The 24,313-nt window shown below is 39.7% G+C and overlaps 2 protein-coding genes across 6 annotated transcripts in view; one reads left to right on the top strand and one right to left on the bottom strand.

The window, feature by feature from the left end:
- Nucleotides 1-16,644, bottom strand: part of cryl1 (crystallin, lambda 1) — a 26,977-nt gene extending 10,333 nt beyond the window's left edge. The window contains exons 1-6 of one of the 2 annotated variants that reach the window (XM_005745296.2): nucleotides 16,503-16,644; nucleotides 15,563-15,670; nucleotides 14,020-14,146; nucleotides 9,851-10,012; nucleotides 6,206-6,301; nucleotides 5,626-5,724 (exon numbers count right to left, since the gene is read on the bottom strand). In XM_005745296.2, the coding sequence (XP_005745353.1) occupies nucleotides 5,626-5,724; nucleotides 6,206-6,301; nucleotides 9,851-10,012; nucleotides 14,020-14,146; nucleotides 15,563-15,645 (567 nt within the window). In that variant the 5' untranslated portion in view covers nucleotides 15,646-15,670; nucleotides 16,503-16,644. Of the gene's footprint in view, nucleotides 1-5,625; nucleotides 5,725-6,205; nucleotides 6,302-9,850; nucleotides 10,013-14,019; nucleotides 14,147-15,562; nucleotides 15,671-16,430 lie in introns of both variants that reach the window. The other variant, XM_005745295.2, reaches the window with a different exon arrangement.
- ift88 (intraflagellar transport 88 homolog) overlaps nucleotides 16,583-24,313 on the top strand; it is a 20,713-nt gene continuing 12,982 nt past the window's right edge. For 3 of the 4 annotated variants that reach the window (XM_005745297.1, XM_005745300.1, XM_005745299.1), the window contains exons 1-15: nucleotides 16,583-17,053; nucleotides 17,276-17,338; nucleotides 17,552-17,611; nucleotides 17,874-17,927; nucleotides 18,050-18,113; nucleotides 18,365-18,434; nucleotides 19,195-19,285; nucleotides 19,808-19,912; nucleotides 20,414-20,516; nucleotides 21,306-21,652; nucleotides 21,723-21,793; nucleotides 21,910-21,996; nucleotides 22,615-22,714; nucleotides 23,195-23,200; nucleotides 24,095-24,181. In XM_005745297.1, the coding sequence (XP_005745354.1) occupies nucleotides 16,973-17,053; nucleotides 17,276-17,338; nucleotides 17,552-17,611; nucleotides 17,874-17,927; nucleotides 18,050-18,113; nucleotides 18,365-18,434; nucleotides 19,195-19,285; nucleotides 19,808-19,912; nucleotides 20,414-20,516; nucleotides 21,306-21,652; nucleotides 21,723-21,793; nucleotides 21,910-21,996; nucleotides 22,615-22,714; nucleotides 23,195-23,200; nucleotides 24,095-24,181 (1,389 nt within the window). In that variant the 5' untranslated portion in view covers nucleotides 16,583-16,972. The remainder of the gene's footprint in view (nucleotides 17,054-17,275; nucleotides 17,339-17,551; nucleotides 17,612-17,873; nucleotides 17,928-18,049; nucleotides 18,114-18,364; nucleotides 18,435-19,194; nucleotides 19,286-19,807; nucleotides 19,913-20,413; nucleotides 20,517-21,305; nucleotides 21,653-21,722; nucleotides 21,794-21,909; nucleotides 21,997-22,614; nucleotides 22,715-23,194; nucleotides 23,201-24,094; nucleotides 24,182-24,313) is intronic. The other variant, XM_005745298.1, reaches the window with a different exon arrangement.

The following is a 24,313-nucleotide window of genomic DNA, read 5'->3' as shown; positions in this document are numbered from 1 at the left end:
AAAAAATATCGAACCGTGACACCAAAGTATCGAACCGAACCGTGAATTTTGTGTATCGTTGCACCCCTAATATATATATGTATGTATGTGTGTGTGTGTGTAAACTGAAAATGTATGTAAGTCTGCTGTGAAAAAAATCAAAATAAATACAGCTAAAAATAGCATCTATCTTCTCTATTTTTTGCATTTCTGTAAATTAGTTAAGTCTAAAAGTAAAGCGACATGTGAACAGAAACGCTGGCTGTTGAGAGGCTCAGTTTCTAGACATTCAAAATTAATGGTCAATGGTCAATGGTATGGTCAATGGTAACTTTATTGTCCCTGATGGGAAATTGATCCGCAGTATGTCAAACCAAACAACAAACATACAACCAACACATCACTTACACTCATTAAAAAAAAAAAAAATTCCTTTTCTATATATTTCAGTACATCGGACATTCCATTTTGCTTTATTTTTCATTTCTGTGACATAGGCTTTAGTCCCTCTGCGGCTCTGAATTGAATAAATAGAAGAGAATGGATGTTCTTTGTTGTTATTTAGATATTCAAGAATCATTTTGGATGTGTGAAAGCATCATTTTTCATTACAATGTTACTGTGAACAGGCTGCTTTGCGATAAACTTTGGGCGCTCTTTCGAAAGCAAGAGCAACACCTTTTTTTTCCCCGCCTGTCCCGTTTGGTTCCTTTGCCATCAGAATTATTGTCTAAAGGCCAAGAAAGATGCCCAACAGATTTACTTTACCAAGTGGACCATCCCGGCCTTACCGTATCGGTCCATTTGATTGACCTTTGTTTTTATTGTTCATTTTATTTTATTTTCAGTTGTTACATACGGGACAGACATGACTGGGGGAAGGGAAAGGGAGAAAGAAAGAGAGGGAGGGAAGGAAAAACAGCCGGCATAAAAATCAACGGTGATAAAGGACACAAAACAAAAAAGAGGTGGGGGGACAAAAAATACATATATCAATCACCTGGAACACCTGTTGAGAAAGAAAAAAGAGAAAACAAGCAGAAAAAAAGAGCAACATAATACACAACATCATGATAATCCATATGTATATTACAGTAAATACTAAATATTGTATATTATTGTGCAGCATGTAAGATCGACAGCGCACAGTGTGCTTTGAGGTAGGAGCGAAAAAGGGTGTAGTTTGTGTCTGTGAGCACCCGTGTGTAAACCTGTGAGCATGAACGCGCTTGTATTCAAACAGTTCCTTCATGTAACGATCTGCTAGAGGGTGTGGGGAGCCACAGCCCCGTCCTCCAGGGCATGAAGCAGGTATGGAGGAGATCCAGGCTCCAGACATCCAGAAACCCTCAGAGCGCAAGAGTCCAAGGAAAACCAACGGAGGGGCAACCATGCCACTCTCCCGGAAAGAGCTGAGGAAAGCCCCAAATGAGGGGTCACCCAGCAGCCGCGGAGCAGAAGCTAGAGGGGGTTGCAGTAACGTGCCCGTGAGCTCCGCCGGCATCCAGCTGTGCCAGAGTGACCGAGCCCCAGGCCCAGAGGCCGAGGGCACCCCACCCCCCGAAGGGGCCCGACCGACCCACAGGTGCCAGGTCCTGACAAGTAGCCACCGGGAGTGACCCGGTGCATACCTGAGCGCGCAGCCCTGGACACCAAGAACCAAAAATGCACCAATGTCTGAGGGCGTCAGCCACTGGCAGGGGGAGTGGTGGGGGGAGATAGGCCTCCATAGAGCAACACCTTTAACAGCAGTGTGGCATTTTTGTCAGCTAAGGTCTAAGGGTGCCCTTGGGGTGGGGAGGTGGGGAATTCGCCTCTCACACGGTGGTGATGTGCACACAATAAAGAATATCATTTAGGTACAAGTCTGAGCTGCCACAGTTCTGTGTAAAATTATGAACTTCACATGCTTCGTTACAGATGTTGCAATACAGCTGGCACAGAGGCACAAGAGTGGCTTCTGCTGCATTTCGTGGAAGTATGACTTGGAGGTTTTAATTCTGAGAATACGTTATTCTCAGCAGGGAGTGTCACGGTCTTGGGCTTAAAAATGACTGAACAATCAAGGGTTTTTACCTGCCTGCAGGCCCTCTTGGATCATTGCTGAACCAAAAAGCTACCGTCAAAGCAAGAAAAACAATCCAAACACTTAAGAGCTTCTCAAAGTCTAAAGCTGTGACAAACAACGAGCTCTGTTGTGAGGCAAATCATGAAGCCTGCTTCTCTTCCTGATATGTAAAACCTCAAAAATGACAAATAAACATAGTAATGGCACAAAGCTCAAAACATGGGATCTAAAAATCTGCTCTGTGAGGTTAGCTATAGCTGGGATTTCAACATACTGATAATTTTTCTAGAAACAAGGCAAATTTACCAAGCGGTTATCTGATTATTTTTTTGATCGTGATGTAAATTATTAATTGGGATCCTTCACTTACCTTTAGTGTATGTGCAACAATGACTTGTATACACATATGCAGAAATGTCACATATACGTCTGCTCACTGATACAATACCTTTAGGTGCTTTTATGTAATTTGTTACTCAAATGGAAAATTACACCAATGCTGTGCAGATGGAACAGCTACCCTGAGTATGCAGTGGGCCAGCCTGTTGTTACTGCTTGTTCGCATTCCTCTGGTCCACAACACCAAATCATTATTCTACTCTGGTGATTCTGCTGCTTCAATATTTTTATTTTTACTATGGAAACAACAAAGTTGGTTTTTACACCCCTGGCCAGCTTCGATGTCCTTGTCTAGTCTCGTCTAACTCTAACCCTCAGAGAGTCTCGTTCTTGTTCTCTAAAACCTTAAGAAGAATTACAGATTTGATCAACTGGTCTCTTAATGCAATTGACACTCTCTGCTCAGTGAGGAGCCTGGGTTCGGAAGAGCCCAAGTGTCCTGGAGGGACGTTTCCTGCCAGATACATGATGGATGGTGGCAGAAGTGGCACGTCGTGTGCCTGGCGGGACTGTTTATTGAGGACACTGAAGACATCTACCTATTCTGAACCGTGTGAACGGGGTTCTTGCTGATTGGAGCTGGCATAGCCCTGGCTTATCGGAAATTGAAGAAAGCAGTTACAGCTTTTCAAAACCACACAAGGCTAGCCACTATGATTGAAGCGATGGGGAGGGCTGTGAGTACTCAGACTGTTCCTATGGAAGCAATATGTGAAAGGTCTTGGAGAAGCTCACGGCTCTTCAACGGGAAATTGATACACCTCCAGACCAGTAATGGACATTAAGACCTGCTCCCCCCCTCTCAGCGGCGCCAGCTGGATACTTGAAGGCCGATGTTGACAAGAACAACAAAAAATTCTACCCTGACTCTCTCGCCCAGTTTCCTCAAGGCCATCTGTGTAGGCTGTGGACTGTTTATATTTGCTTAATTGGGCAAAACGACACTTTCTGAAGGCTGAACACAGGACACACATCCTCACACGCATGCACACATGTACACTGACACAGATACACACTCACACCCCCTCCACGAATCAAACACCTCCCATTCGATGCAGACGGCGGATCAGCTTTGGATGCGCAGAGTTGCGGCGTCCCAGACACAGTTTCTTTTTCCTTCTCGACTGCCCTTTTGTGTTATGCATTTCATTGTTTTCTTTATGCTGCCTGTTCTGACCTGTCTCCCCAATGTGATGTTTGTGTATTGTATGTATGGTCGGAATGGTCCAATTTCGCTGCAGGTCAACTGCAAGCGACAAATAAAGGCAATCAATCAATCAATCAATCAATCAATCAATTCAGTCTTGCACAGACTATTAGTGTACCCATTTAAATAACTGGTAATATCTGGCAACAACATAAAATGAAACCAATTTCGTGCAGACTCAAAATAAACAAGCACACACTTTTTCATCTACGTTACCAGTAAACTGCAATCAACTGATGTTTTTCGAGCATACAAATGCACAAGACAGATCAGTCCTACGAATTTACTAAAGAAGACATTTTTCCTAATGCATTTATCCTTCATTAATGTCATAGAGACGTCTTTCTCAAGTGTACAAATCTGAATCATGTGCAAAGTCACGCAAGTAACTTAAAATAGATTTCTGCTCTTTCTGAGCCAGCTTTTTAATAATCCATCCAATCCCCTGCTATTACAAAGCAAAATGTGATTATCCAGTTTCCTTTTACCCATTTCAGCTGTATGGCAACTCATTTTTATTTTAGTTGCAACCAGTTGAGTAACTACTGCCATGTCTCCTGGTATTATCTCCTAATGGGTTTGTAGCTTTAAATCTATGCTAATGCTGCCTACTCACCTGTCAGGAACAGGTCTGTGAGCAACAATGCAGAGCGGTTGTTAATTTCCGCTGATTTCCATTGATGACAGCTTAACATGTCCCAACAGCTATCTTAGGAAGTCGGTTCTAATGTCATTCATGTATCACTTTGAGTGAAAGCCTGAATTGCATTTAGTTGTATTAATGGATCTAACACAAGATGACTGATGTGCATCTTTTTAAGTTCCTCAGCTCAAACACTGTCTGACATCATCGTTTTCTAGCTAATGCGGGCCTGCTTCAGCTGCTTTTACTTTACTAGAAAACAGTTTTTATGTAAATATCTAACTGGCCTTTAAACCTAAATCATCTACCCTGGGAAATGTAGTTTTATTTTGTCACTTCAGCCATGGGTGGCATGGTGGTGTAGTGGTTAGCACCCCCCTGTCATCTTTGCTGTGGCTGCGTGGGCTTCTGTCAGGTACTCTGATTTCCTCCAACAGTCTAACGACATACATGTTAGGTTGACTGGTGATTCTAACTTGGCCTTGAAAGCGAGGAAGATAAACGTAGTTGAAGTGCAAAGAATGAAGTGCTTTGAGTAAGACTGGAAAGGCACTATATAAATCTAAGCACAGATTCAGTCCTTTACTGAGGACACCTTTACTACAACAACAGTCACTGACATAAAAAACAAAAGCGAGAAACTTGGAACAGACAATCGTGGAAGACGTGTGAAAGTTCAGAACTATGTGGAAGCATCTGATGTTGCATTATTTAATGGAGGGGGTCGTTTAAGGTGCTTCTGATGTCTGTGGTTCTATATTTGAAGCCAACATCAAACTCTTCATGGGAATTCAGTTCGGGTAACACAGTATACGTCTCAAGTTAACATTCCATCAGCCGTGATTGTCACCATTCCCATCGCTCTCATTATCATTCAAGCTTTTTCCTCAGTGAGTGACCACGTAATAGTGCCTGTCATCAGAGGCTAAAGCTCATTTAGTCTCATTGTGCTCCTTTTTAGAGGGAGACTGTGGACATAATAGAAGAGGTGAGCTGACAAGGGCTTCCTCTTTCCTGCCTCTATTACAAAACCATCAGCAGCCACATGAAACCTGACTGAGACTGAGGCGCTCCTGTCCAGAGGTAAAAACAAGTAAAAACACTCGTCATTATGACCTAGAAGTCAGCTTTAGCAATGCAGCAGTAAAGCAATGAGGGTTTTTTTGTTGGAGATTCAGTTAGTGTCATATATTTATGAGCATTTTCTTGCATTTGAACACAAAGGTTATGAAAGCATATTCATGACTAACCTTGCTTTGAAGTTGGTAGTGCTTTGAAAAACTGGCTCCTCAACACAACTCCCCACCCACATGCCCAGAAAACACTAACCTGAACTAGTCTCCATGACTCTGCAATAATGGCGGCTTGAACTCTGTTTAGGGCAAAGCCATCGATCTCTTTTTTCAGAAGGACAGGTGCCTGGCCAACCTGCGTCAGGAGAAATCAGTTAAGTCAAGCCAAGCGCAGCAAAAGATCCTACAAGACAATTATGAATAATACAGCTTCATTCATGAAGCTTAGTAGTTGCAGGAAGCCACTGGTTGTTCATGTTAAGAAAACAAGCTTGTTGAGACTTGCTGGGAATAAAGTATGTAATCATTCACATGATCACAAACTGTTTGTTAAGATTTGTGGTGTAGCAGCTGTACTCGAGACTGTGACACACTGTCAAATACTGAAAATGGCCAGAACAACGTCAAACTAATGTGAAAAGAAAGCTAGGAGCTAGGCTTATCACCAGCACTTAATACATAGTATGACAGCAGTATTGGTCTCCTAATCATAGCATGGGGTTTGGCTTCCTCGTGCTCTTAATCCACTGGTTATTCTGATTTCTTTTGAAATCTGTCCAACAAGTTCGGGCATAACAGGGCCCAGAAATGTGTAATCTTTTGCGTAAGATTTGTACCTTGGTCATCAGAGCATGGGTGGTGTCCATAACGGCTGCTGCTGTCTCTGGGTGAGGTACCAGCTCCACCAGTTTTACATAGTAGGGTGGGTTTACCTGGGGAGAGCAAAACAAAAACATATTATGTTGTGTTTACTTCACTGATATGTAGTCTAAAGATGGGCATATCATGTTTACTCACGTATAGCAAACTGAACAATCTCTAATTTTTATGTTTGTTTTTAATGCTCAATTTACACAAAAATTGTAAATTTATTTGAATGTCATTGAGTGAAATAACAATTTGATCCCCAAGCAAAGCATGACTTAGAACTAGCCAGCCCTTCTTAGCGAGTACAGTGGTAAGAGGTTTCGTGTGGTTGGTTACCAGGTTTGCACACATCTCAGGAGGGATTTTGGACCACTCGTCTTTACAGAAATTTTAGAAATCCTTTAATTTTTTTGGCTCAAAGCAACCACAAAACAATCAGCTTTCATTATTTCCAATCTAGAGAGACAAAAATGATCATAAAAGGCTTTTTATACACTGAAGGCAATCATCTACACCAAATTAACACCAATATTCCCAAAGGGCAGTCCCTCCATTTACAGTGATACAGTTCCACCACTGATGATTTAGAAAAGCTCATGATATACATGCTTGATTTACTGATATCCTCAAAACATCATTGCCACAGCACATGAGCAAGCAGAAGAAACGCAGGGAGAGAAACAGCTAGAAGATAAAAATTATAAACAAGTCCATCTGGCTCATGAGTTCAGGTGAACCATGTTTACCTCCATCAGTTAGGTCATGTTGTTGGTAGCGTGCTCATATCATAAACCAGTCATAACAAAAGCATTCAATGTTTTTGTAAACAGATGTCACTAGTATGTTGTGGAGTACGGTCAGGTCTAAACAGAAACACTCTGCATGGATAAACTAAATGTAAGTCTAATGTAATCTTTGTGCAATGTTTTGTATAAACAAAAGTGCTCAGCTGTTCTGGCCCATTAATGTGTTTGGCTATTCATAGTATACTGTAAGCGAAATTTGTTGTGATGCATTTACTTTGATTGATTGATTGATTGTGGTTGGGATAGCCTGTAAATATAACCAGATCCATTAGTACTTCAATGGAAACTCACAAATCTGCCTCAGTATGGGAGCAAAAGAAAGTGTGACTGAAGTCTAGACTTTCAGCTCATTCAGAACTCTGCTGCTCGAGTCCTCACTAAGACCAAAAAAGTGGACCACATCAGTCCAGCTCTGAGGTCTTTACACTGGCTGCCTGTTCGTCAGAGGATAGACTTTAAAGTTCTGATGCTGGTCTATAAAGCTCTGAATGGTTTAGGACCAAAATACATCAGTGACCTCCTGACCCAGTATGAACCTTCCAGATCCCTCAGGTCATCTGGATCCGGTCTTTTATCAGTTCCCAGAGTCAGAACCAGACACGGAGAAGCTGCATTCAGCTTTTATGCTCCTTATATCTGGAACAAACTCCCAGAAAGCCTCAGATCAGCTGAAACACTCAGTTTATTTAAATCCAGGTTGAAGACTCACCTGTTCTCAGCTGCATTTGAATAAAGCACCAAATCCACACTTTAAGCTTAAATTTCAAAACTTACATTTAACTACTGATTTTATCTGTTTTGATTTTATATACTGTTTTGTTTGTTTGTTAATTAGTTTGTTTGTTTGCTTGTTTTAATCAATTTTAAATCATGCTTTTTATTTGTTTTTGTTTCTAATGTCTCTGTAAAGCACTTTGAATCACCTTGTTGTTGAATTGTGCTGTACAAATAAACTTGCCTTGCCTTGAAGGGATTTCAAAACTGTGAGGTCTAACTCGTCACTGGTAATTATCCTGATCCCAAGCCTTTGTTGTGAAAGTATGTTTTTTTTTTAATTGTTCTCCAATTTATTCTCTTGGCAATCAGGAAACAAACTAAATAATTTTAACTGACACACATAAAAAAAGCTATTTTCTTTTTTCCCACAAGAAAGTTCTTCTTGTTTTTCTCCCAAACACAGAATCAGAGTTAGTCTCGTCACCAATCACAAGTCAGACGTCAGAAGGCTAATAAAAATACTTTCATAACCATTTAGGAATTACACATATTTTTCACAATTAAATCCCTTGGTTTCCCAGTTCAGAAGTGTTTTTTCTCTGTCTCAATCTCTCATCATTTTCCTGCTTCTCTTCAGTAATCGAACCTCGTTCGCAAACTTCTCCCTCTTTTCTGTCATGACCCTGACCCCTGTTAAGGTAATCTATTTATCAGACAGTCAACACACAATTGACCCTGTGTGGTTCATGTAGTTCATGGCTGTCAGCTCACTTGGCTTTCTTCTATAGTGTGTCTTCCTCCCTGAGCCTGGTTCTGCATGGGGTTGTTTTCTGTTAAAAGGGTGTTTTTCCTTCCCACTGTCGCCAGGTGTTTGCTCATAGGGTTGCCTTATTGTTGGGGTTTTCAAAGTGTATTGATGTGACTGTTGTTGTGATTTTGTGCCATTTTAAAACTGAATTATAAAACTGTCCTTATATACATATTTGGCATTGATCATTCAAAATGTTGATTATTGCTGAAAAATCCTGCATTGTGCTACATCTCCACTTGTAATTAAGTTTGTTCAGTTTCATCAGAAATGCAGAGTGATCCCTTGTGAATTGGATTTTGTTCCACTGTGAAATAATCAGTAGCTTGCATTCACAGGCCTTCACCATGCCTGCCAGATCATGTGGTATGGTGTGGATCATGATTTGTTCCTTCCCTTCCTCATGCACTTCCCTTTGTTCTTCTACTAGTTAATCTTGGTTTTATCGGTTCAAAGAATCTTTTTCTAGAACTAGTCTGGCTTTATTAGAGACAATTAGGCAAAGTTTAAAGTGGTCTTCTTGAGCGTAAACAGTGGTTTTTCATTATCTCTTGCTGTAAATCCACTGTATTTACATTCATTAAGGCCTCTCTTGCTTTTGATAAAGATTTTTTCTTGCCTTAGCTAGTTGTTCGAAAGTTTTTGTCTTAATCATGGAAAAAATTCTGTCATCATCCCCTTGAAGTTTTTTACATGTTCTTTCGGGCCTTTTGTTTTACAGAGCTGGTCAGAGGATTTCTTCTTTTTAAGAATGTTTAAGATTGGTTTTTTTTACCACTCCTAAAGCTTTTTCTTTTTCTCTGAGAAGTGGGATTATTAGCTTAATGATGGCCTCCTTCACTTGCATCGACATGTCTTTGGACTCCTTACTGAGAGCACCACTGAGCATCAACCACATACTCACTCAACACTTGGACTCAACTCTATTCCTTTTATCTCCTTAATTTGTCATAACATAATCATAAAACAAGTCACGTGCCAATGAATGGGCTCATGATTTACACACTCAATTACTTTTGAGCCTGTAAAAATGGAGGGATTACAAAATAAGTATGTAATTCTTAATGATTAATGCAATTTTTTTGGTCAATATCAACACCTTAACCGCATTTTAATTGCTTCATTTCAAGCTCACTGAGTTTGTGCACCATATCACTGTGAGGAAACTTACAGACCTGGCTGTAGATGACTGATGATGAATTATGGGCTGGCGTGCAGGTTAACACACTGTGTACAGTTTACACCACAGTACCTGGAAATGCCTGAGCATATGAAGTACTCACCGGATGAGAGACGAGGCAGCGACTCCTATTCTGGACTTTAGAAAAGACTTTGCTGGGCACTAGGCAGGACGTGGAGCTGCTCAGGATGACGTCTTTTCCCACAAAACGCTCCATGTCATGGAAGATGCTTTGCTTTACCTCCAGCTGCTCAAATACACATTCCTGGGAAAACAAAAAAATACATAAATGCAGGTAAGGTGTGAAAGCCAAATATTATTTTCTATAATGCTATAAGTAAACATTATCTCAACCCAAAGTCAGTGAAGCATCCCACTGAATATGGAACATGTAGTCATAGCAACAATCAAATTATTTATTACAGCTATTAATTTCTATAATTTGGATGAACTGCTGCTTTGACTCTGTAATTTCTGATGTCAACCTTTCTTTGACAATAGCAAAGACAAAACCATCATAACAATAAATAAACATTTAATATTTGTTTCTTAGTGTTAAACTACCACTGTCCACAGCTTTGGGGAATGTACTCAGGGAAATGTGTTAACAGTCATGCAGTTAACACCTTAAACACGGAAATTAAACCAGTTTGGCTCTTAAACTACCTGCTTAACGTCACTTCACAGTGATGAAAAGGTGTGACTCTCATTTGCAATCTTTCTCATCCTGGACGCAAAACTGCAAAAACTGGCTGAACAACCTCAGTATACCTCACATATACGCATTATAATGAAAGGCTCTGCTAAAAGGATTTGTGCTAAAACACAAGCAATAACCTAATCTACACTAATTCTAATGACAATATTAGTTTTTTTAGTTTGTTTTTTAGTTTAGTTTAATTGTTAAAGTCCAAAGTGGTCCCAGTGGCAACAGGAGTTGGGAGCTGTAACCCCCAAACTGAAAGAGTGATTCCAGGCACAACATCAGAGTCTTTTAACAGAGTTGAGTCCTAGGAACAGCACAGGCCTCAAACCTCAGTTTCCTTAAATAGAATGGACGCTCATGACAGGTCAGGCTCATGTGTGTAAATGTTAACTTATACTAATAAGAAACACCAATAAGTGAATACTTGGCATTTCCTGATGTGGAAAAGACTTCCAGTATGACCCCTGACAGAGACACAAATCTCTGTGGCGTTGTGTCAGGATAGCATCTGGTTGTAAAAATCTGCTAAATCAAACATGAAGAACTACCTCCTCTGACGAAACCTTTGGGAATAAGGGAGCAGCCAAAAGTAGCTCTTTCTAGTCATCTGTAAGTTGGACTATTCCCATTATCATTTGTCTCCAGTTTTGCATCTTTCTCAAAGCTCAAGTTTTCTTCAGTTCTGGCCAAACTTCATTGTAAACAAGCCACACTAACCTATTTCTGTGCATGAAAGGGACATATAAAGAAATCTGGACAGCTTAAGTGCTTAAGCGCCCTTCACGTCTGCTCCCACTGCTCCACCAAGCCTTACACTAATCGTCAGAAAACAGTTAGGCAAGTTACTGATCTGTAGCCAAGTGACTAATAAAGCCTCCCGTAAATATCCTCCCAGATCAATAGTAGAGTGAAACTTACAGGTGGTCAGATGATGTCATGCTATCAGGACGTATGTACCTAACGGTGCTCTCGGGAAACTGCATATTTCTATGCAGCATTTCCCTGTTCCTGAGTCCACAATTGTTCCTTGTTGGAAGGAACTCAGCGCAGTGAGTATTGATTTTATTTGACTCTACCTGCCTCTGTGCACTCTGATCACATATACTGTGAAGAAGAGCTCCATTGTCTACTTTAGCAGTTTCTAGCTGGCGAGCATTTTTCTGGCATAAAAGGTTGACTTCATACTGTATTTTAAGTGACTGTGTTTAGATAAGCACAGTGTCCAATGTTGATTGTGTGTTTGTGCTCATTTATAATTTGACATAGATGAGTGATTTTTAATGAAACGTCTTTCATTAGTACGACAACACTTCTTATAACAAACTCCATCTGACTTTCTTGTCAAAGGAAAGCTCCACTTTACAATTTATAATAGCAATAACAGCAAGAATCTAGAAGCATTTTGCATTGTATGGTAGATGAATCAACAATTTCCTTCAAGAACATTTTTACAGAAATGAACAAAAGAAAAAAACCAAATCAAAAGTCTCTTTTTGACAGCAAGGCTCAGGGAGCATAGCCATCAGACTCGACTGGCTGAGGTGAGCATCGTGACGCAACGAAGACAAACAATGCAGGAGGAAAGAGGAAAACTCAACAGATTACAAAACGTATGAGTTCTGAAATGTTCAAGGTTTTTAGAAAGCATTTTACTTTGGCCAAATGACTAAATTCTTATGGTCACATTGAGAAAGCTGCTCTGATTCAAGGTAAACAACTAAATCTGTAATAAATAACAGATTAATTCTGGGCTATTTTTAAATGAGTAATCAATATTACTCAGTTCATATTCCTTTATTGCAATTATATTAAGCCATTATATTTCTATGACTTTGCCTTTGGTGACAGACAGAAAGTGTGAGTTAGCAGCGCAGGGAAATGACACGCAGCAAAGAACCAGCCAGCTTGGTGTCCAACCATGAATTTGTAGCTAAAAGCATGAAAGAGTGTGTGATATGTCCCCTAACCACTTAGCCATCAGGTTAAACGAGTTGCTTAACAAACGTAAAAACATTCCTTGCTACTGAACCGCGAATAAAGAGAGAAACTAGTGTGAACTCTCAGTACTCATTTTTTGACAGGTTCATTATATTCATCATCCCTAGAGTTAAAAATGTATACCTCGGTTTTACCTCCTTTATGACAGACATGTACTCTATATGTGCATGCTGCCATTAGAATCAGTTCACACACTGATGGACTGACAGTAGCTGCTCAGAGGGCTTGACCTCATAACAACCATCATAATCATCATCTTCTCCTCCTAGCTGTGCCTCTATATAGAGGCTCCGTGTTCTTCATGCTGAGAGAGGGCCAGCCAGTCTCACTTTCAAAATCTACCATCATCCTTGCCCACCTTTATTAGCGGAAAGTCGACTGAATACAAGTACCTTGGAGTTATGTTTGCTGGCAGACTGAAATGCAACTCTTGGACTGACTGCTTGTGTAGTGAGAGACAGCACAGAACATATTTTTGAGGACATTTTATCCTTTAAGGTGGATTCTAAAATGCTTCTGAGGTGCAGAAAAACAAGCAATTAGAAGGACAGTAACAATTTCTAGTAAGATGTCGGGAACTGCATTACCAAGCTCAGCAAGCATTTATCGGGACTATTTATGGAGCAAGGCAAATACTGTGAGTGATATGAGGATTTGACTCCTCCACTGAACTACTAAAACCTGCATGGTGCTAATGTTCCCCCATAAAACAGGTCCAAACTGTCTTTTACTCCCCAATCCATCAAACTTCTGAACACAAGCAACACACGGGTTGCCTAACTGTTCTGGCCACAGTCATCCTTAAGATCCAAGAAGAAGAGTAAAGGTGTCTGTATACAGTGTGTTCTTTGTGTCTTATGCTGATGCAGTTATTTTTATGTGGTGTATACAAATCTCAGGTGACTCTGAAATCACAATGCAATCACATTTACCCATAAGGACAAGTAAATGCATTCGTTTTTTTGCCCAGTAATGTACTGACCACTGATATACTATGAAGCTATCCTAGTAAATGAAGAGAAACAAAAAAGTTTGGAATTCACGTGTTAAGCAACTGAAGGAACTGAAGTGTTATTATGCAAAACATCTCCTTATTACTGTATGATATCACAACCCTATGTACGACAGGGATTAGGGATATTAGTCTAAGTTCAAAATGTGACGTGAGAATGTCACGGAATATGTCAAATGAAATTATGCTGCACCTCCTTGGGGGGTAAATGTGTAATAACAAAGCCAGAACGTATTGACCTGAGAGTGTAGTAACCATTCCTTTAATGCTGCTTTGTTTAAACTATGTGAACCAATAAATGAACAAAAACTAGTGTTTCCACTGAGTCACACACCACATACTTTTGAAAAGACCCACACCACAGTGAAGAGAAGCCCCGTGTTTCATCAAAGTCTGCCAACATCCACAAAACAAATGTCCGAACGTGTGTGACGGAGCAAGTGGTTAACGAAAAAATAAACAAATCACCAGAGAGCAATGTTGTTTCCACTGGTTTTACGATTTGGGCCAACGAGATATAACAGCATGTATTTGTTCTGTCGGCGGTCTGTGTTACCTGCACAAAGAAGGCTCCATCCAGTGCCTGAGACAGGTCATCATAACTGCTGAGAAGGGCAAGTTGCTGCGCAGCAGACAGCTCCCCTCGCAGCATGTGGGCTTCCTCCAGCTCCACCAGCTGTTTCCTGAGGGACAGAAACTGCAGTTAACACACACACACACATAATGCATGAACAAACTGCCCTCTATCATGACATTTTCAATTTGAAAAGAATCATTACCACAGGCTTATTATATAAGTAGTAGTAGAATGAAGACTTTGGAAGAAATGAACAGATGTGTTAGGTGTGTTATTATCAGCCAAAAGAAGTGGTTCTAATATAACACAAAGCAGACAATGCTTCAAATATGGATGCTGCTACAAAGAAGCTAGAGATTCTAAAGTGTCTGCTCTGTACACATTTCCATCTCAGCAGCAAAGAAGATTCAGACACTCAGCACAGTTTCAGTGGGGGTAGAGTATGTCACCAACTTCACCGACTGTATGAAAGTATGCATTGTATTGGAGTATTGTGCAAATTTCTCTAACGAGGCATATGTTTTTACTTTGGCCTTTAGTGCAGAAAAGAATAATAAAACAATAAATATTCTGGTTTATAGATCTGACAACCTAAAATGAGGTGCAGGTTTCAAAGGAGAGTGTGTAGTCTGCTGCAAATCCTGTTACGCTGTCTTAACAGTAACAGTGATGACACTTTTAAGGTGTGGAGTACATACCACCACCTTTTTGCTCTTACTCAACTCTTCTCTTAATATGTTACAGAATGTGGCAGTTACATAACACTGTATCACATGAGTCAGGAAGATATCTTCCTTTGAAAAAAAATTAAAGTAATTTAGACTAAGTGACGGTTTATGAAAACAGGGCACACAACAGAGAGCAGTCTAGCTTGTTCAGCAGGAAATCACTCACAAAGGGCCCCTGAAATTTAATTCAATGACACCCTCTACTGTTCATATAAACAAATACGTCTCCAACGGGCTGAGTGATAGGTAGTGGCGTGGACTTAGAGGGAGAGTTACATTCATGAAATACTGGTATAGAGATTAAGGTATTAAGGTTTTTATAGCTTAAGGCACTGTGACTTTCTACAGCACTTTCATTAAAAACTCAGCGTCATTCCACAGTAATGTTTAACCACTAATAGCCAGGCTGTGAACATGTGTTTATTCGTATGTGCTCACAGTAGGAGCCAACTGCTGATCATGCGGTATTCATATATGTCTTCTCTGTAAGCACTGAAAGGAAGAACAGGTTACATTTTAGACAGACTGTCTCTAACTCATCAGGGCAGAGAAGCCCTTAGTGTCAATGTTTCCTTTAGGTTTTGCAGGCACCAGACAATAGTTTAGCTTCTGTAATGTATATTTTTATATTTTTGATGATATATATATATATGTGTTTTTTTGTTTTTACTTAGAATTACATCTGGGTTAAAAACAAATTTCTGTTGACGATAGAGGTATAATAATGCAGTTAAGACTGAAGAAGTTTGTCTGTGTAACCCAGATGGGTCTTTAAGTTGAGCAGTAGAACTCACTTGATCTCTGTGATGGCCTTGGTAGACTGTCCTGGTTGGTTGTCATAGATCTTCACATTGTAGCCTCCACTGACAAACAGCATAGCCCAGGAGCGGCCTATCAGCCCACTAGAACAGGGAAGAAAATCACATGGTAACAGACATAAAACATAAACCCCAATAAGCAGACTTAAAAAACAAAATCAAAGCACGGGCTGAATGTTGTTTTTCAGTAAAGTCCAGTAAAATCACACAGCAGTAAAGTGCTGACAGTGTGCCTGTCTGCTTGCTGACACCAGCTTCATTTTCCTGTCTTCCTGTCATGTTTTGACATGTAACCAGAAGTGAAGTGTAAATCCACTGTGAATGTTTTCTCAATCCCTTCGCCATCCATCTGAATATTATTGCAATGTTAACACACAAAGATTACCCCCTAAAACGTATGGCAACATAAGTGAAGAACTGTGAGGTTCAGTGCTTGCTTTGCAAGTTTAAGAGAGGTCACTTCAGAGGCACTGCCATGTTTAATGAACAGGGTTCAGAAGACAGGTTCAATTTAAAGCCTCTAAAATCACACAGCTATAAACCTTCACGCTGTCGTGAAGGTTTATAACGTGTCTGTAATAAACAGGATTATTCACAAATTCATTCTGACTGAAAACACAAGACAAGCGTTCATTCAGAACAGTCCTGTTTATGTCGTGAGCAACAGTATGATGCACACAATGCAGTCACCAAAATAAAATTACATGCACTGATACTGCAAACTACAGCTTTCAACCAGTTTTTCATTCAACAAAGCAACTTTCGTTTCACCTTCATGAATATAGGTCAGGGCTAGCACTGTTGCATCATTTTACAACGCAAAATACATTGTTATCTCGCTCACCTGCCAATCACAGTTATGATCTTCATGTCAGAAACGTTATAATGTTTTGACACCAGCTAAAACTTAACTTACAAGCTTTCTGTTGCGCCGCCCACCTTGACAGTCACGCTGACCGTGGTGTACGGTGACCTAGAAGGATCAAAGAAGGCAAACGAGCGCACAAAGCTTGTTTTCCTTGAAATGAGCAATACAGAAACCCACAAACTATTAATTGTAACTTTTTATAAATAATAAATACTATGTATGTAAGTATTTAAAAATGATTTTGAGACTATGAAGAAGAAATAAGTTGTAGCGTTGTAGTGTATCCTAGCAACGAACGAGCGCAACTTCAACCAATTAGGTTGAGGCCAGACGATGATGGACGCGTGAAAAACCAATCAGAGGTTTGAAAAGGAAACTGTCCCGCCCGTGCCGCGTTGAATTGTGGGACGAAATCCTAAAAGGACAACAAAATATTATCAGTTATCGCGCATAGAAAACTGTTTGTTTGCCACACATTGAGGATTATTTTCATACACTACCTTTCCGGAGAAACAGAAATGGAACATGTGCATCTGGCTGTGGAGGAGGACGACCTTTATTCGGGTTACAATGATTATAATCCGACATTTGACTCGGAGGTAAGTTAACCGCTAACCTAACACTACATTAGCACATTGTTTCTAAGCGAAAAGGAAATCAACTTTGAAAAATTAATGTTGGTTATATGAGGTTGAGATAGTGGCATGGCGAAAGACTAATTACTTCAACGTTTTATTTCAAAATTGTTTGTGTAAAAAATGTCTGCTCTTCCGTCGGCCCACTATGTAAAAAATGAAGACTAATTGTTGACTAATTTTAAGGAGCTGGAGAATGATGTGGGCTTCCAGCAAGCAGTGAGGACAAGTCATGGAAGAAGACCCCCGGTAAGTGCCAAAAATCTCTGTGTGTGTGTGTGTGTGTGTGTGTGTGTGTGTGTGTGTGTGTGTGTGTGTGTGTGTGTGTGTGTGTGTTTGTTTGTTTGTTTGTTTGTGCGCGCTTGTGTGAGTGAATGAGTAAGTAAGTGGGAGAGAGAGAGGGGTTTTCTGGAGGTGTATAAATCGTTTAACTACTAATATATCATGTCTTTAATTTTCTAGATGACTGCCAAGTTTCCTGGCACTCCCATTGGACCTCGATCTTTAGCTTCTTCTTTTGGCGTAAGTACAATGAAATAAAATGATCCTTTAAAAGTGAAACATTTTTGAATGAGCACAACAAATACAGATACCTCCTTCAAAGTGCAGTTCTTTGTTGAAAGTTGCTCAGATTAAATCAATGATCAGTGACAACATGTGCAGCCAATGACGGTGATTGTTTCATTACTGTGAAGCATTTATGTGGAACGTTTTTGTTCTACATGTTAAAAAGACCTAAATTATTGTTATTGATTACAATATTAATACTTATCATTTCACAAAGGCTCGGCTTCATATGGCCTCTTCAATGGGACGACCCATGACTGGAGCTGTACAGGTGAGAAGTATTATTGAACAATCAAATGTGCAAATAAGGTCTTGCATAGTTTTGTTAGATTATTTTTTTTATAATTAGTGTTTACTATATATGTATTTTTTGTTATTTTGCAAATGTACCAGGATGGGTCAGCCCGTCCAATGACTGCCGTCAAAGCAGCAGGTTACACCTCCTCCCTGAGTCGTGGTGAGTTTAAAGTTGTCTGTTTCATCTATTGTCTTTTGCGTGTCGATAATGATTAAAAAGTTATTATTGTATACTTCAGGAATAGGTACAGTTGAGTGTTTCTAACGTAAAACAATAAAAATAAAAAAATTGCATTTTTTTGTTAATATAAACCTCTGTGCATTCCTGTAAGGACATATTTATAGATGCAAGCTTTGTGTCTTTCCCCTTGCAGTTATATAGTGATGAATTGGTATGATTTATATTTTCAGGCTCAGCCTTTGACCCTCTGGGCCAGTCCAGGGGTCCTGCACCTGCACTCGAAGCAAAGAATGAAGATACGTAAGTTATCACTTTAGACTGCTTTGTTTCAGTGTGAAAATGCTATGCAGTACACTCACTCTGCAACTTCATTAGGTATGCCTGTTCAACTGCTCTTTGATGCAAATATCTAATCTGCCAGTCTTATGTCAGCAACTCAGTAAATTTAGGCACATAAACATGGTCAAGATGACCTGCTGAAGTTGAAACCGGGAAAGAAATGCGATTTAAATGACTTTGAACGGGGCATGACTGTTTGCTTGAAACAGCCTGGTTTGAGTTTGAGTGTTTAAAAAACTGCAGATCTGTTGGGAGCGGCAATTTTCTAGTTGAAATTGTCGTGCTGATGCTGCTTTGAGATGATAGGAAGGTAACAGTTACTCAGACAACCACTCTTTACAAGCAAGGTATGCAGAAGAGCATCTCTGAATGCACAGCACATCAAAACTTAAAGCAGATGGGCTACATCAGCAGAAGACCACGCCATGTGACCCTCCTGTTAGGTAGTACAGGAAGCTGAGGCTACAGTTTAGAGGGTCACTGAAACTAATAGAATAGATTAGAAGAACAGAAAGAAAGCGTCGCTTGTGAAATTCTGATTGTAGGGTCACAATTTAGCATAAGGAACATAAAAACATTTCGCCATCCTTCTTCGCACCAGTGGTTCAGGCTGGGAGTGGTGGTGTAATGGTGTGGGGGATATTTTCTTGGCACACCTTGGGCCTCTTATTACCAGCTATTATAAACTGACAAATGTTTCACTCTCATCATGTTCTTGCAGGCCTGAGGAGAAGATCAAAATCTTGGAGAAGAAAGTGAATGACCTGATAGAGGAGAGCTGCATGGCACAGAGCATGGGAGCCTTACAAGTGGTCAGCCTTTCACTCTTTAACAAACTTTTTACTAATGTTGACTGTCTGGATTTAAAGAGAAGGCTCTCCAAGTGGGGCAGTTTGCCACAATTCATTTTTAACTGTGTCAGCTCTCTCACAGTGAAGTGTATAAAAACTGCTTACATTTCTACCAGAGTAATACCTAAAACGGCTGTTAGGACAAAGTACTTGAAGTTTATCAACCTTCCCATTTCCAGTGGTTTTTCATACATGAGGTAAATTGGTCTAATATTTTACAGGCAATGTGTTATGTCACATAACAGCAGTGTGTGGTTTGCTGTGATTTCTGAAAAATTAAAAGAGCTGTTTTTAAAAATATTGTTATTACAGGTAATTTTCATCTTGTGGAAGGCCAAGGCCTTTTTGGATGTCTAATGGGCAGGAAAAACTTGTTACATCATTGCAGCAGAGTGTTTATTCATAATTACTTCTGATTATTACCCAGAAGTGGCTTACTTGCTGTGTGTGTTTGTGTGGGTGTGTCTGTGTCTGTGTCTACAGGCCCTTGAAAAAGCCAAAGAGGCAGGGCGGAAGGAGAGAGCCCTGGTCAGACAGAGGGAACAGTCTGGCAGTGCAGACCATATAAATCTAGACCTCACGTACTCTGTAAGTCAGGCTGCTGTATGCTTGTTCTACACTCTGCACTCATGAGTAATCATTTTCTTTCTAAAAGAACAGTCTGGTGTTGATTTTCTTTTGAAAAAACTACTTTTTAATGCCTGAAAAACCAAACTGATAAGTGATAAGTAAAAATAAGCAAGAGAGGGGTTTTTTTCAGTCAAAAATAAATCAAAGTTGTACTTTTCATTTAAAATGCTCCATATCCTCCTGGTCTACAATAACTGTAGAAATAAACCACAAGTGCTTTCTCAGTAGTGTATGCAAAATCTGTTCTTATTTATCTCATTCAGAGTAAATTATTATTATTGTTTCATATTAAAATATTAAAGTAAATCATCTCAGATGTTTGTGTTCATGGCTCAGCTATTTAGGAAGGAACAGCTCGCGGAAGACAGATACAATTTAAAGTTTGTTTTTGAGAATCAATTTCTAACATCAGTTTTTAATTATTTTATTTAGAAATATTAAATGTTTCTCCCATTACAGGTTTTGCTCAACCTTGCCAACCAATACACAAACAATGAAATGTACCCAGAGGCCCTGAACAGCTACCAGATCATTGTGAAGAATAAAATGTTCAGTAACGCAGGTGAGCAGACCAGCTTCAAACTCACTGCTGGTGTACTTAGAATGTGGCAGCCCTTGTAAATACAATCATGTGAAAACGAAGTTTTATACACCGCATGAAAGCTTGTGGAATACCTTCAGCAGCAGCAACTTCAAGTAATATTTATCCCAATGACTTTATCAGTGTCTCCTGTTGTTGTTGAGGAATATTGGCTCACTGTTCTTTACAACATTGCTTCAGTTCCTTGAGGTTTTCAGGCATTCATTTATCCACAGCTTTCTTAAGGACCTAGCACAGGATTTAAATCATGTTGAGGTCTGCACTCTGACTCGTTTATTGCAGCGTGTTGATTCTTTTCTTTTTTTAGTCATTCTGTTATAGATCTGCTTGTTTTCATGGGATCATTGTCCTCCCATGACCCAGTAACACCCACGCTTTGCAGGTGGCCTCACGTTTGACTCGACAATACTTTGGTATAAAGACGCGTACATGGATGTCTCAATGAGTGCAAATCTAAGCTATGCTCTTCTTGTAGAAACGTATATAGAAGCCATACTAGTTCAATCATTTTCTAATTGTACTCTCATGAGCTTTAACATGATAACTGAGGCCTGTAGACTCTGAGGTGTAGCTCTTGGTGTATTTTTGCAGTATCTTGGAGTTTTACTGCTGGGAAAATTGTGGCATTGTGTTAAATAGTCCCAGATCACTGACACATAAGAAAAAAGTCATGTTTCATACATTGTAAATTCTTTGTTGTATCGCTTGTCTTGTGGTTTTTCCGTCAAACTATGCATGCTGCTGTTCCAGGCCGCCTGAAAGTCAACATGGCCAACATCTACTTTAAACAGAAGAACTATCCTAAAGCCATCAAGTTCTACCGAATGGCGCTGGATCAGATAACAAATGCCCACAAAGAAATGAGGATCAAGATCATGCAGAATATCGGTGTAGTGTTTATCTGCATGGGCCAGTACACAGATGCCATTACGTCTTTCGAGCACATCATGAGCGAGAGTCCAAATATCAAGACAGGCTTCAACCTTATCCTGTGCTACTATGCTATCGGTGACAGAGAGAGGATGAAGAAGGCCTTTCAGAAGCTCATCTCTGTTCCTCTGGGCATTGATGATGAAGACAAATACATCCCTTCCAATGTGAGTGATATTTTATTACAGCGTTTATTATTATTTCATTAATTAAGTCTAGTTCTGCCAACTCTTTCAGGAAGACACCAGCTCCAATATGGTCATTGAAGCCATTAAAAATGACAAACTTCACCAGATGGAGAGAGATCTGTAAGAAGATATTCACACAACACAAACCCAACTTTGTCTTGCTCCATCAGTCCTCTGTGTTACTTTTCCCCCCCTTAATTCACCTGTTCCTCTGACTTCCTGTATGCTGTTCATAGAAAAACCCTGGCTGAGAAATACATCATGACAGCAGCCAAGCTCATTGCCCCAGCGATTGAGACTTTGTTTGCTACTGGATTTGACTGGTTTGTTACTGCTGTCTTTTTCTTTGCATCTAAAGACTTTAATGTGAGCATGGTATGTTTGTTTGTCATTGAATAACTGAAAATTGTGACAGTGCCTAAGTGTTGTATAATTACAGTTCATTTACGATTACATAAATGTCCCAACTTCATTGCTTGAACGTTTAAAAAAAAAAGCTCTAGTTTTAATTGTTTGAGTCTTCCAGTGGCTCTCGTTTCTTTAGTGGTGGTGTGAGGGACTTTCCAAAGTTCCTTTACTTGCCTAAACTTCTCTGCACACTAGTTTGATCACATTTTCTGAACATTTTTCTGGAGCAGACTGACAATAAACCTCAAGCTCTACTATTATTTTGACAATTTCTCTCCCTAATGCTTTCTTATTTAGGTTTTTAAATGAACATAATACATGTTGAATACTCGTAAAAGTACTCGACATGTGCATTGATGTGCACTAATGCACATTAGTATGTTGGAGAGGACCATTTCAATATTGAGAAACATAAGTCAAAATCAAACAATTGCTTAATTCTCCATTTATGCACCTGCTGTTTACAGTGATCAATCGAATGCTGGCATTTGACACGTGAAGATAGTGAATGTATGTTTTCTTTTTTTTTTAAGGTGTGTCGACATGGTGAAGAGTTCTCAGTATGTCGAGCTTGCCAATGATTTAGAGATCAACAAAGCCATCACCTACCTCAGACAGAAGGACTTCAAACAGGTGAGAGTATCAGCAGCATTAAGGGTACTTCCTTCTTTTCTGGTCTGTGTATTTTACAACCACACCTTCCACTCTTAATAATTTGCTGCCAAACTAAATTTTAGACCATAATAAGACATCAAAATGAGGCTTTAGTAGCTTCCATCATATGTGGCTGTCATGTAAATTGATACCTTTGGTAATATTTGCCAAACCGAAAAAGTCGATGCGATTAAGTAAGGATCACACGCATTCAATTTATGGAAGTGTAATTCCCTTAAAACATGTGAAACCTGTTCTTCGTTATCCGTTTACATTAATTTGTGTTTCCATCTTTTTCTTTTCTTTTTATAACAATGTTGTAATACTGTTGCTCAGCACTATTCATACGTGTGCGTTTTCTCTTGTGGAGGCTGTTTGAACAGAGCTCAGTGTCCGACTGAGTATTTCATCTTCTCATTGCCTTTTTGCTTTTGTTTCCTCCCCATCTGCATGCCTAAGGTTGAGGTATGTCTGCCTTTCATTCCCATGTCCACATTTAGATTGTACTGGGTTTGTCCCCCTTAACTTGTTGCTCCATAAGGACGTCTTTTACCCAAATAATGCCACTGCAAGGAGACGTTTGTGAGGCAGTTATTGGTTTAGGCCCCACAGACTGCTCAGGAAAGTCTTTGTGCTGAACGTATTCTTTGTTAATAATAATATCCAACTGAACAGTGGAGGACATGCAGCCATGTGTGGAGCTGCTTTGTGGCTAAGATTAAAGGACTCACTGTAGTAACTAACTATCTTGTAACCGCTGGTTTTACATCTGATGCATGCTGTGGTGCTTTTACAGTATTTACACACAGGAGTGTTGGTGATGTAACTGGTGGTCATCTGTGCAGCTGTAGCCAAGCTGGTGATTTGTGAAAATGCTAATCCTTACTCACTAATACAGTTGGGAAATTTTCCCCAGAATGTAACATACTCACAGAGACAGTCAGTTAGACAAAAAGGGGAGAGGGACTGACTTTAAACTTGCAAAGCATTATATTTACTTCACCAGAGCACAGCACACAGTGAAGGTGACGCATAAACAGATGTAAGGAATGAAGCAGAATTACAGCTTACCTTCAAATGTTCTTAGAAAAAAATGCCAAAATGTCCAAGTATCTTCACCATAAATGTGAAGATGTATATGTAATTTATCAGTGATTGGCTATTAATGGCTAATAATATTGTCGTTGATTCTTTGACTAACAATTCAGTAAATTTATGTGTCTTTTTTATGTTTCTTTGTGTGTTACATGCTGGGGAAATACGCTTGTACTTAAAATATCATTTATTACTGAGAATGCTGTACTGGAGGAGCTTTAGTACAGAGTGTTACCCTGATTGTAACGAGTTGTGTGTTTTCAGGCAGTGGAAACATTGAAGGCATTTGAGAAGAAGGACAGCAGAGTGAAGAGCGCTGCAGCCACTAACCTCTCTTTCCTCTATTTTCTGGTAAGAATCTCTTGATTATAAAATAACATTAGACTGAAAAGTTCTGAAAATTTAAAACACTTAAAATCAGCAAAATATTTGGAGGTTTGCTGTTAAAGAAATGTAATACTAAATGTTACTGTTGGGAGATGA

This window comes from Pundamilia nyererei, unplaced genomic scaffold (assembly GCF_000239375.1).
Source record: "Pundamilia nyererei isolate P.nyererei 1_Seehausen unplaced genomic scaffold, PunNye1.0 scaffold00157, whole genome shotgun sequence".
In the NCBI taxonomy this organism is placed as follows: Eukaryota; Metazoa; Chordata; class Actinopteri; order Cichliformes; family Cichlidae; genus Pundamilia; species Pundamilia nyererei.
This window is presented reverse-complemented; position numbering and strand designations above follow the sequence as displayed.